The 13149-nt window shown below is 54.9% G+C and overlaps 1 protein-coding gene across 3 annotated transcripts in view; it reads right to left on the reverse strand.

Moving 5' to 3' along the window:
- The window catches only part of CLMN (calmin), a 121546-nt gene extending 110398 nt beyond the window's left edge, over positions 1–11148 (reverse strand). For all 3 annotated transcript variants that reach the window (XM_059914937.1, XM_059914936.1, XM_059914935.1), the window contains exon 1: positions 11021–11148. In XM_059914937.1, coding sequence (XP_059770920.1) covers positions 11021–11102 — 82 coding nt within the window. In that variant the 5' untranslated portion in view covers positions 11103–11148. The remainder of the gene's footprint in view (positions 1–11020) is intronic.
- Positions 11149–13149: the final 2001 nt, after the last annotated feature.

A 13149-nucleotide genomic window follows, 5' to 3' on the forward strand; every position in this document is an offset into this window, starting at 1 on the left:
TGTCTGTATCTGTAGAGTGGGGCTATGACACCAGCCTCAGAGGGTTCCAGGAGAATGAAAATGATGTAATGGGGATGACTGTGCTTTATAATCTGCCATGGCCATAGTACGGCCCAGGATGAGGATGGCAGGCTGGTTTCCCACGGCTGCCTCCAGTCACTTCTGCCATAATTCAAGGTTACAAGGATTTCGTCTTCTCAACCTCTGAAAAGGGGATCCTTGTCCCTGCAATTCCCAGATCTGCCCCTGGGAATCACCAGTTAGGAATTTAGACTTGACTTTGTCCCAGTGTGAGGAGCGTGGTATGTACGTGACTATAAACAGCAGAGTCACCGAGCCCACTCTGATAAGAAGCAATACCCGAGGCTGGCTGACTGCTTGCCAAACAGCCTTTAGCCTGGCCCAGCTTTCTTCCTGGGTTGCAAATGAAGTGCCCCGTCCACAGCCAGCGGGGCCTTGAGCCAGGGCTCATCAAGTCTCTCCCCTCCCCCAAGTCCACATCGCATCAGTCTCCCCTCTTAACATCCCCTCCCCGCAACTTACCCCCTCTTCCCAGACTTGGTTCTGATTCCCGGTTCTACCGCTTACTAGCTCAGTAGCTTGGCACTCACGACACCCTTGCTCAGCCTCAGTTTCTGGGGGGATAGATAATAATGCCCACCACAGGGGTTATTTGGAAGATGCGGTGCAGGATCCAGCAAGGGGTCAACCCCCATCCCCCAGACTCCCCATAATCACAACATCAATGCCCTATAACCAATTAAGACAACCCCTGACTTAGCTGATTTTTATAGAACCTGTACTCTATATTATACATTTTACGACAGCAATGCCCCAAATTCTCTTTAGTCACTCAAGCTGCGTCTTGGCTAAATCACCCTGACAAGGAAGGGGCCGAGCTACAGCACAGGGGAGCCTTTTAGCTACACTGCCATCTTCATTGTACCACGTGTTTGGGGAGTTACTGGAACATTCGATTGCAATTCATCCTTGTGTTATAAAAATAAGTAGAAAGAGAAAAAATGGAAGTGTCATTATCAATGATCACTATTGGTTTCATAAACAATACCATGGAGCCGATGGAACCAGAGCAATGAAGGTTATGGGGTGACCTTCAACTAAGCAGAGAGGGGAAGTTCAGGAAAATAAATGAAATAACAGACGTACAGTATGATGTCATTCAACCATACTTAAACAGTGAGGCATGATTAGGGTTTTCCTTCCATCCTCTGGGAATTTAAGTTCCTCATAATTGTATGTTTAATGCTTGATGTAATGTAGCCAAAAATCAGGAACTGCATATCAGCCAATCCTCTAATGATGCTCTCTTGTTTTCTGAATAGACTTTGATATTTCACATGAGATAGAAGAATGTTTATCCAAAATATTCCAGACTTGACTCACTCGGGGTTATCAGCATTTCCAGAGTTCATGTATCTCAACTCTAAAACAACACAAGGATTAGAACAGAGATGTTATTGATGCCGGAGCGTGTTGAATCCCAGGGTCCACACAACAAGGTATGTACCTGGAGGCTGCTGTGACATCACCCTCTTCCTGCTGGACCATCCACACCGCCAGGGCCACAGGACATAGGCCACAGGGCCAGCCCATGACGTCGTCCCCTGGTTATTCACAGCCCGGTGTGTACCTCAGATCACAGCACTGCTGCATTTGGACCTCTGGGCGGAGAGTCTCTGTAGGCCCAGGCAGGCTCCCTCTCTTGTCCGCTCAAGTCCTGCCCTGCTGCCCTTGGTCAGGCAGCCTTCCCAGGTTCCACAACCGAGCAGCGCCAACCCTGTGACCAGAGCCCAGGTCTCTGCACTCCTGGCTCAAACTCAGCTCAGCGCCACCACCCTGGGTGTCCATCACACTCCCACAGAACCTAAAGGGTACTCCAGGTGTGCAAATGTCCCCCAGATGTGTTTCTTCCAGGAAAAAGGAGAAGGCTTGATAAGCCACTTGTAATTCATTCATGTATCAGTTTCCTGTTGCTGCTGTCACCAATTACCACATTCTTAGAGGTTTAAAACAACACAAATTTATTATCTTACAGTTCTGGAGGTAAGGAGTCCACAATGGGTTTGACAGGCTAACATCAAAATTATCAGCGGGACTGTGTTCCTTGAGGCCCGAGGAAAATAATCCATTTCCTTCTCTTTTCCAGCTCCTAGAGGCTGCCTGCATTCCATGGCTCACGGCTCCTTCCAGCAACGGCATCGCTATGACCTCTGCTTCCATCAACATATCTCCTCTCCGACCCTCTTGCCTCCCTCTTATAAGGATGCCTGTGATTGATGGGACCCACCTGGATAACCTGGGATCATCTCAAGATCCTATACTTAATCACATCTGCAAAGTCCCTCTTACCTAGGAAGATAACACATTCCCAGGTTCTGGGGATTAGGATGTGGATAGTTAGGATTAGGATAGTTCAGCCGACAATAGTTTGGCAAACAGTTCTGGTGACCTACCCCGTGTTGGGGGCTGGCGGGACAAAAATGCATGCACTCCTCTAGGGACCTACTCAGGGCTGGGCGGCAGGATGTCCAGGGGAGGTGGCTGTGAATTCCCCCGAGGCGGGGTATAGGGAGGCTGCCGTAGGTGCGGCCACGGTCATTCTCTGCAGAAGGAGCCATGCAGACAAAGGTACAGGGATGAGAAAGGAGTGGTTTGTGGGATAAACAGGATGATTTCCGGGTGCAGCTGGTTGATTCCAGAAAGGACAGAAGTGAGGGTGCCCAGAACATACAGCAGGGTTTCTGCCTGAGGGCAAAGAGGAGTCTGGGGAGAGGACGGACTTGGCGAGGGAAAGACTTCCGGATCTCAGGGCTGAAGCGGGACCCGGGAAGCTGGAGGCAGGACAACAGTGGTCCTAGCAACTGACAAGGGGAAGGTTCACGAAAGCAGGCAAGAAAGGAAAGGTGTAGATGAGAGAGACGCTTGAGGATGCGGGAGGTGAGGGAGGGGCCCGTGGAGGAGCCCATCCGAGGGCTAACTTATTTCACCACCAAACTGTCGGGCCATCTCTGTGCCCTCTCCCCACCTCGCCCCAGTTCCCAGCGAGAAGGCCACAGAACGCTGCTGCTTTTTAAGTATGTCATACCATAGAAGATTAAAAATAGTTTAAAAGGGATATAAATATTGCAAAGGCTCCTGCCTACTTGGAGGGCCCCCCCAGGAGGGGGAAGCAGGAGTGGGGCATGACGTCATCAGATCCCCAATGTCTTCCAGTTAGATCCCCCAGTTCTGCAGGAGCTGCTTGACACCAGAATGACTCCAGGGATTCTGCAAAATTCCCCAAATCCTCCCTGGCTTTTCCTGGTCCTCGGGGCTTTCGACCGTCACCTCCAAGAAGCAGTCAAGGGGAATGCAGCTGCGTGGGTCCTCTGGGACCCACCCCCCTGCACTGGCCCCCCCCAACCCTGGCTGCAATCCCACCAGAGAGGCCCCTCCCAAACCCCTACCACACTCCCCTACCCCCTGGTTCCACACTGCCTGCCTTTGGGATTACAGGTTTTTCCAGGCCACCACCCTTAAGGCTGCATCACGCCTCCCCTCCCCCCACACTCCTGGCTGCACACACCTTGGCATCCTCAGTCCTAAGATGCTCATCTTAGCCTCAGGATGCCCGTGTCCGCTGTGTTCTAGGGACTCCCAGAGTGTCCCATCCATCTCTCCATCCCAGCTCCCAGCATTACCGGGAGGACTCAATAACTATTATTTGAACAAATGGCCAGGCTTCCAGTGGGGAAGCCCATTTCTAAAGCGGGCACAGAACCCACTCCAGGCGTGCATCAGCCCTCTGCAAAGAAGGCTGGGCTGTTACACATGCAGCGACCATTCACAAACATCTCCTACTGGTCATGTGCCCCGAGTCTGGGTCTAGAATACAAGGTCCCTGCCACCCCACAGGAGGCTCTCTGGATTCCCACATTCCAAATGGGCCAGAGAGTAAATACTTTTGGTTTCGTGGGTCTCCTCTGTCACAACTACTCAATTGCCATTGTAAGTGCAAAAGCAGCCCTGGATAATATGCAATCAAATGGGCATGGCTGTGTTCCAATAAAACTTTATTCCCCAAAACAGGTAGCCGGCTGGATCTAGCCTTCAGACCGTACGTAGTTCACCAATCCCTGCTCTGATAGGAAAAAAAAATTAATAAAAGCGAAGCAGACAGACTAGTGAGGGAAAAAAACTGTGAAAGACTCTTTCAAGCCACACTTGTGATTTTTGATGCTGCCTCTAATTCCTTCTGTGACTGACACAATCCACCACTGTTTTAAAAAATAAGAGGTGCGGGGAGGGGGTGGGGGAAATAAGAAAAGGTTTCTATGGGAACCGGGAGTTTACTTTTAATGGTTCAACCACTAAAAAGAGAATTGCTTTCTTTTTCTCTCTTCCCCTCTCAAGCGGAGCAGGCGTGACCTCTGGCTTGTTGGGCAGGACTATGCCAGTGCCTCAGCTGTTCCAGGCAAAAATTAAATGCCAGAGTGTTCCCCAGGTCCGGGAGGGCAGTTAACGTAATCTGGGCCTCTTGGGCAAAGGGTTGTTTCCCCAGAGCGCTGGATCTGCTCAGAAGCCTCACCTCACCCCACGGGACTGCTCTGATGGAGGAGTCAAGGTCAACCACGACCGTGGCCACTAACAAGGGATTCAGGGAGAAACCTCTTCCGGGGTCTGCCCTCTGGATGGAGGGCTTCCCTCTCACGGCTGACAAGCCCTTTCGGTGAGGGGCTTCTGTTTTACCTGGTCTCGAACGTTCCTCAGCACAAATGTGCATGTGCAGGACGTGCCCCCCTCTGCCCAGTTTGCCAGGACCGTGGGCAGGTCCCTAAACCTCCCCGAGGGCACCTTCAACTCTGCCCAGCTGGTTCAGAGTAGCTGTCCCAGGCCTTTCCTGGGCTCTTCATAGAAACCATAATTAATCAGCCAAGAATAAACCAAGAAGGTACATCATTTACCCACATGTACTTTTACAACAGAGCTCAGGAACTGTGACCTTTTCTACACGGAACCCTTAGTGGTAGTGAGTCTCCTGCACCTGGCAGTGAAAAGAATTCAGGAACGCAGGCAGCTGTGCTCAGCGGTGCCCAGAGCTACACGACGGCCACCCACCCATGTGTTCCGGGGGCTGGGATGACGATGGCTTTACGTGGGCATCTCTGTCCAGGTCCCATCCTCCTTACACCACCTTCGGCGGGGGTGGGCCATGTGAGCCCCTGAGAGTCCAACCCTCTCCTTTTGCAGATGTGAAAACTGAGGCACAGGGAGGGGAAGAGATTTCCCAGGATCCCACAGCAAGTCAGCAGCAAAGCCAGGACCCAGACCCAGGCCTTCAGCTGCCCTGTCCTGGCTGTGTCTTCCCCAGCTGCTCAAATGCTCCACCTGGAAAGGCTGCTCGAGAAGAATCCACACCCGGAGGGAGGGATGCAGCCAGGGCTGGAACACAGCCTTCTGTGGGCAAAATCCAGAGTTAACTCAAAGCCAGTGACCTGATTCCAGCTGGGGGGCTGAAAGCAATGTTCTACATGCTGACTCATCCTTTAGAACCAAGCACACAGCCCCTGGGCTGGACCCTAATGGGAAGCAAGTTCTTGGAGGACAGTGAAACCTCTGAATTTGATTTTCTTTGGTTTTTATACAGAAACCTCCAGCAGCTTGCTGTGCTGTGCTCTTGGAAGAGCTGAGGGAGACAGAAGCAGGAAAGATTCCCTCTCGGCTGGATAACTTTGACCACGGCGACATCCCTAATCCCGTGGCTGTCTGCACAGGAGGTCTAGAGGTTTGGAGATAAGAATCTAAGGACTGGGAGGGGAGGGTACTGGGTGCGGGGAGTGGGAGGGGAGGCTGGTGTGGCATCTCGAACCAGACCCCAGAGGGCCTCGCCCGTCAGGCAAAGGGGCTTGGACTTGACCCAGTAAACCAGTGCAGCCTGACCTTTCTTACATGCCGGCATTCGTGGGCATGATGCTATTAGTGCGGGGTGAACAGGAGCTGCCCTGGGCCCGCAGGTTGGCCGTGGAGACCCGCTGAAGGCATTAGCAGGGACGTGTGTTGGTGGCTGGGTGGTGGGTGGCTTGAAGGAGGTGACACGAGGCCCGGAGCCATAAAGAGGTCATTGCGGAGTCTGGGCAGGCGTGAGGAGGGCCTAGGCTGGGCCTGGGCCGGTGGAAGGAAAGGAGGAAGTGGGTAACAAGGCACAGGCCCATGTTGAGCACACAGGCACAGTCCTGCCCCCGAGCCTGCCTTCAGGAGATCCCAGCCACCTTCCTGCCTACCGGGTTGTGCAGCACAGAACTCATGCAGTCAAGTTTCTGCTCTGCCCTCGAGGTCTGGTTCCAATGCCCCCACTCTGAGAGGCCCTCCCAGCTCCCAACCCTGAGGCTACCAACTCCTTCACCCGTGCCGCCTTTGCCCAAGATTTACAGAGCCAGTGGGATGAGAAAGGCAGCTTACTCTGCCCCAGGTTCAAAGCCCAGCTCCACTTACAAGCCCATGACCCTGGGCAAGTCATTCTACCTCTCCACTTCTGAAACAGCCTCAAAGGCTTGCAGAAAGCATTAAACACAGCAGTTTGCGCCGTGCCTGGCACGCAGGCTGCTGGAAGTCGGGTTCACTGTTACTACCTCTGTTTGGCAGTCAATTCCAAGTGCCCTGAGTCACAGTTTCTGTTTGCTAACCCTGGGTGGTACCGCTTCCCAAGAACTTCTGACTGAGGGAGACGCTGAGGCAGAGGGGAAGGGAGGCTGTTCAGGGAGCTCCAGCCGGCGGGGCCCAGCTGGCAGCACCGGACACCCCTACCTAGCTGGCTGCCCCAGAGGTGCAGTGGGAAAGCCTTATGTGTGCCCAGCCTAATCTAACTCCGTCCACCTCCAACTCTGGCCAAGTCGCTCGGAACAATGAGGTCAAAGTTCACAGCATCAGACCCAGCAGGCGCCAGAGCAACAGGAGACGGTCCCGAACTGAACGGACGTCTGTGCTGCCAGAAGCAGAAAATCCCAACCCCGGTCTGGCCGGGTGCCGTGATGGCTTCACGCTCCTTCAAGGCAGGGACAAGAACCAAGTCTGCATTCCCTGGTGTCTGCACGATGCTAGATGCTTGGCACATGTTTGCTAAGCTCAGCAGAGAAGGACTGTGAATCCTGGGGGTGGTGGAGGCTCCCTACAGAAACGGGAGCGTCTTCCAAACCCTGGCCTGACACCTGCCTTGGACCAAGAGTCAGGGGAGCCCGGAACTGGTGGAGCATTCAGCTGGACCCTCAGGCCAAGTCAAAGAGGGAGCGGGGCAGTCAAGCAGCCTTGCCATCGGAAGGGCACCGGAGCCCCTGCCGCCCACAGCCCAGTTGAGAACTAAGGCACAGACCTGAAGCGCCGCCTCCAACCTCAGCTCTACCCCATGAGGCTCCAAGGAGGTGGGGGCCACCGGGCGGAGGCTGTCCACATCCCGCAATTCCACATTCTCCCCTCCGAAAAGGTCAACGGCTGGGCCGCCCCCGTTTCCTTGCGAAGGACCCTGTGAGGGTGGCACAGGCAGCTTCGCCCAGATGGCCATCCATGCTCCCTGCCAGGGAGTCCTTCATTTACAGACACTTTTATGAGCCATCGAAGTGAGCACATCAAGAGGACTTCATGTGCCCTTGTGTCAGGTACAGCGAGTTGCCACAGCCCTCCTGGGAGAGGCCACGCTTTCTGCCCTGCTCCCCCCGACCTGGGGGATGGTCTGGTGACAGCACAGTCATATTTGCATGGATTCCACAATCCTACAGGGCCACAGACAAAAGCCTGATGGAGGCTGAGGATCCGCCTCAGTCCCTATGATGGCAGATTTGTGAAATTCCCCTGTACCCAGCGTCCCATCACCACGACAACTGCTTCTACCTGTGCTCGCGAAAGAAGCACAGAGTTTGAAAAACAACCCTTCTGCCTGGACTCCTGACTACCACCCATGCCGAGTTCAGATGAACAAGGCCCCCCACCCATGGCCCACATGTCACCCAGATACGTCCAGGGCCGGCCAACACCCACCAGCTGGTTTGGGCAGACGTCCTAAGCATGGCGAGGGCTGCCTTCTGGACCCAGCCCTTTGGCTGGACTTCCTGAGCACCACAGAGACAAGGAGAGAAAATGGTTGTTTAGCATCCTTAAGAGACGGGGATGCCAAGGGAAAGATGGAGAGAGACAAGACAGATTCCTGGCCCACCGCCTCTCCTAGCCCCTCCTCAGCGACGCTGGGCAGCAACTCCACAGCGCCCGCCGGGACTGACAGCTCCATCCACTGAGGACAGCCCCCAGCTGCAAACCACCCAAACGTCCCTCACCGAAGAACAGATGAACAAACTGTGGTACAGACTGGATGAACTATGGACAGCCCGGATCTAGGGCTGGGAGCGAGACTGACACAGATGCTGGGCACTAGGGGCCGTTAGCAGGTAATGAAAGTGTTCCCCAACTGCATTGTTGGGATGTTTGCACAACTCTGCAGAGTTACTAAAAATCATTGAATTATAAACTTAAAGCAGGTTGAATTTTACAATATGTAAAACTGCCTCAGTAGTTTTATAAAAACTCTCTTAAAAAAGGAGCTACTGATACAAGCAAGAAAGTGGATGAATCGCACCAACATAATGTGGAGCAAAAAGAGACCATTTCAAAAGAGTATATATACTGTGCTATTCAATTTTATAAGAAGTTCTAGAGGCAAAACTACAGCAATAAAGATAAAAATAGTAGCTGCTTTGTTGGAGGGGGGGAGTGGGAAGGGAGACAAAGCATCCATCCGGGGTACTAGAAAACTTCTACATCTTGATCTAGGCAGTGGTTACACAGGTGTATCCATACATAAAAATGTGTTGGGCTTGTACTTGAGATTAATGCATATTTTGTATACATGTACATAATCATTAATATACATAAAGTTTAAAAGTTTATTTTTTTTAAACGGCAAAGCCCATTGATGTTCAAATTGCCATTGGCAATTGCCTAAAAGTGAGGACAGTTCACTGGGAGCTGAGAGAGAGGAGCCCACTCAGTGAACTCCTACCCAACCCTCAAGACCCATTTCAAATTGTCCCCATTGAGTGAAGCCTTCTCTCACTGTTCCAGGTGTAACTAGCTGCTCATATTGTTAAACATCCCTTCACAAAAGTCGATCTCCTTTTTACCGAGAGTTGAGGAGTGCAGGAAGTTGTTGCACCAAGAATTGGTTCGTATGTGCTTAATAAACACCCACTGATTGCCTAAGACACACACACACACACACACACACACACACACACACACAAAACCTGACAGCCCAAACCAGATGCCATCTCAGCAAAAGATACTAACACCCACCCCCAAAATAGGATGTCAGTTCTCAGGCAACAGGACCCAGACGTGAGGCTTATCGAAAAAGATCATTTTCAGCATCTCCAGCTCAATCCTCCTTGCTTTACACAAATCACAGCAGAAAAAATCAGGGGAGCCCAGAGCAAACTCAGTTTCCAGTGTCCAGTGCACTAGGCTCCCCTCCTCCCCACTGCAGGTCACCTCTGCCTGCACTGTCCTTGCCCAGCCTAGGGGTGGATCAGGCCATGTGGGCTCCCAGGAAACATTTTATCAGGTGTAATGTTTAAACTTGACTGCCTAGTCACCCCCCAAGACTGCACCCTGCCCTCTGGGGCTCTCTGCCCTCCAGCAGTAAAGGCAGGGCACCTGCTTGGGATGAGAGGGGGGACCCACCGCCCCACCCCCTCTCTGCCCAGGCCTCCCAGCTCTCTCTGAGCTGCCCCCTGACCCTGCAATCTCTAGAAGCCCAAGCCCGCAGAGGAAGCTTCTAAACTTCCCTGTCCAGGTCTATGTGCGTGAAGAGAGGCGGAAGGTGGAACTCTGTCCAGTTCTGCAAAGTCCACATATGAAAAGAGAGAGGCTGGAAGTACACCTCCATGAAAAGCGGCTTTCTTCGTGTGTGTGTGGGGGGGTGGGGGTGCATGGGTTATGGGGTGATTGTTGGTGAATTTTTTCCTTTAAATATGTTTGTGCTTTCTAAGTTTCCACAATGAACAAACTCCTCTGGAAGATAGATTCGTTTCATCTGTGGCGGGAGACCCCCCCCCCCCACCACCAGCCCTTGTCAGACCTGCCGGCTCCCGAGAGTCTCTTTCACCTTGTCCCAAGGCAGACGCAGGTCCCAGCGTCCCGCGCCGGCGGGCAGGCCTCTCGCCCTTACCGCACCCTCCCACCCCCGCCCCGGTGACCCCCAGGCCAGGAGAGGGGCAGCTCCCCCAACAAAGAGGCCGCCTGACCCCACCGATCCGTGCCTCTGACCTCTTTCTCCCGCGTCCACCCCAAGGCGCCGCGCCCCATTCAGTTCCCCTAGCCCCGGAGGTACTTAGGAATTGTGCGAACTCAGACACACACACGCACACACACGCACACACACACACACGCACACACACACGCAACCTCACTTTCTCCTCCCCTCCCTGACCTGGGCCGCGCACACACACACACACGCACGCACACACACACGCACGCACACACGCAATCTCACTTTCTCCTCCCCTCCCTGACCTGGGCCGCGCACACACACACACACACGCACACACACACAAACACACACATACGCACGCACACACGCAATCTCACTTTCTCCTCCCCTCCCTGACCTGGCCCGCCGCCCCCAAGGGCCCAAGTACAAACTTCTCCAAACTCGCAGCTGCGGCTGGAGGGGGAATCGTGACGCCCCCGCCCCCCGCAAGCAAATGGGATGCTCCCCCCCGACACACACACACACACACACACACACACGTGTGCCTCCCCGCCCCCTGGGCCACTGTTCATTTGGCCGGGGCGGCAATGCCGGGGTTTGGGGGAGGGTGTCTCGACCCCCTTCCCCTCCGTAAGTGACAGGACCCGGTCAGGACGGGGCAGGGGGCGGCGCGGGTCGGAGCTTCCTCGGTGGGGGTTGGGGGAGCCGCTCCCGGGGCTCCGGGCTCCCCCGATCCGCGCCCCTCTCCGGGGAGGCTCGGCGCGTTACCTTGAAGGTTCTGGACTCGGATGTCGCTGATCTGTCCGATGAGCTCCTCGCGCTGGAACCAGTCCCATTCGTGCGCAGCCATGAAGCGCGGGCAGCAGGGCCGGGGCGCCGGGGCGCCGGGGCCGGGCGCGGGCGGCGGGCGCGGAGAGCCGGGCGGGCGGGCGTGCAAGCGGCACGCACCCGGCGAGGGCGCCGCGGAGCCGGAGGAGCGCGGGCGCGGGCGGGGCGCGGGCGGGGCGGGCGCGCGGTCGAGCCGCCCCCGCCGCGGGCGGGCGGCGGGCAGCGGACGGGCGCGGGGCGCCTGGCTCGCGCTCACTCCCCCATCCGGGGGCGGGGGCCCCGGGGGGCGAGGGGGAGGGGCGGGGAGGGAGGCTGGACTCCGGCTGGTTTCTTTTTTTTTTTTTTTTCCGGGGTGTCTGTTGCTTGGATTGTTTGGTTGCAGACGGGTTGGTAATGAGGCGCGGGGTCCCGGCCCTCCGATTGTGATGTCTCAGGGGGCGGTGGGCCGGGTGACGCAACCCGGGGTGAGCCCGCGGGTCCGGGTACCCGGGGGGGGGGGGCCCGGGCCCGCCCCCGCCCCCTCTCACCCTTACTCCCAGCTCCTCCTCCCACCCCAGCCCCGTCCCAGATGAGAACCTGACACCCACACACTTCTACCCCAGGTCCTCTGCCCCAGCACAACTGGGGGAGGCAGCACCCTGCGGAGGGGGGGGTCCCCCAAGCCGTGCCCATCCTCACCCAGGACACCTACCGGCATCGAGAGGAACTGGGTAGGGGGCCAGCGAGTGTGGAGATGATGTTGGGGGGATTCGCTCGTTTGTCTCCAGATTGGGGACTCGTGGAGAGAAAGACTTCTTTCCTGGGTCTGGATATTGGGAACCTTTTCCCCAGGGATCCAGTCCAGAGATGACCCCAGATTCTGGGGAGGAGGGAGAAGCAGCTGACACCCCGGGAGCTAGGGTACCCCATGCAGTCCAAGTGAATCTTGGAAGTGACCCTGAATCTCCAAGTGACCCTCTCTGGGCCTTTACTGAAAGTGAAAAATGAGTATGGGCCTTTCCAGTGGGGTGTATTTGTGTGTGTGTGTGTGTGTGTTTCTTCACTGTTTCTTTTGAGTCTTGAGAGTTCCAGGATCTTATCTTATTTGGTGCTCACAACTCATACCTTAGGCAGAGTTCTTTACTGGTTTTTAAAACACAGAAAAAAGGAGGCTTTGGAGTCCTGGAATTTGCCGAAGGCTGAAGAATGAGCTAGGGACGTGAGGTCCCAGCCCCCAGCTCAGTACTCTGACCCTTTCCAGAAAACAAATACCGACACACACACACAGACAGAGAGAGGAGAGGAGAATGGCTTATATATGAGATATTCCAAGAGAGAAAAAACGGGCAGGGCTTAGTGAGCATTTATGTACATGGGCCGTGTTCATCGTTGCCGTATTCGTGGTACTGAAATACTGGAAACCCAGATGGCCTACTTCCTAATTAACAAATAACTAGGGAGCCCCCGCTGATGGACAGACCCTGTGCCTTTGAGGCATGGCCCTAAGTTGAAGAAGTCTTACCTCAGGCAAATTCCTGGGAACAGTGGACTGCCAGACAAGAAACCAGACAACTGCAAACAGAAGTGAGTTCAAGGGAAAAATCCTCTTGGGATAAGTAATTGGGATGGGGAGAGGGGTCGGCGAAGTTCTGAAGACTGACCTTGGAGCTGAGCCTGAAGGATGAAGGGAACCACCACTGCGACAGCAGTTCGGGCAGGGGGTCAGTGGAGACATCCCCGTGGCACAGCCAGGGACATGGCTGCCCGCGTGCACTGCCTCTGCCGTGGGGGGCGTTTATCCAGAGGGCGAACGGGAATCTGCTGTCAGGGTGCGGAGCTCTAGCTTGCTTTTTGCTTTCTCCTTGTTCTCCATTTGCCAAGTTTCCCACCACGAGCACATATTTTTACAATCAGGCAGAAAACCAATACGTTCTCTTTTAACCTCTGGAGGCCCTTTCCAGGAGTTCCCAGCCTGCCCCAGCTCACCTCATCTGCGGGTCTGGGAGCACAGTGGAGGCCCCATGACACCAATGGGGACCCACGGGTGTCTGAACACATGCCCCCAGGCTGAGGCTGGTGCTGCCTTCTCC

This window comes from Balaenoptera ricei, chromosome 2 (assembly GCF_028023285.1).
Source record: "Balaenoptera ricei isolate mBalRic1 chromosome 2, mBalRic1.hap2, whole genome shotgun sequence".
NCBI classification, from domain to species: domain Eukaryota; kingdom Metazoa; phylum Chordata; class Mammalia; order Artiodactyla; family Balaenopteridae; genus Balaenoptera; species Balaenoptera ricei.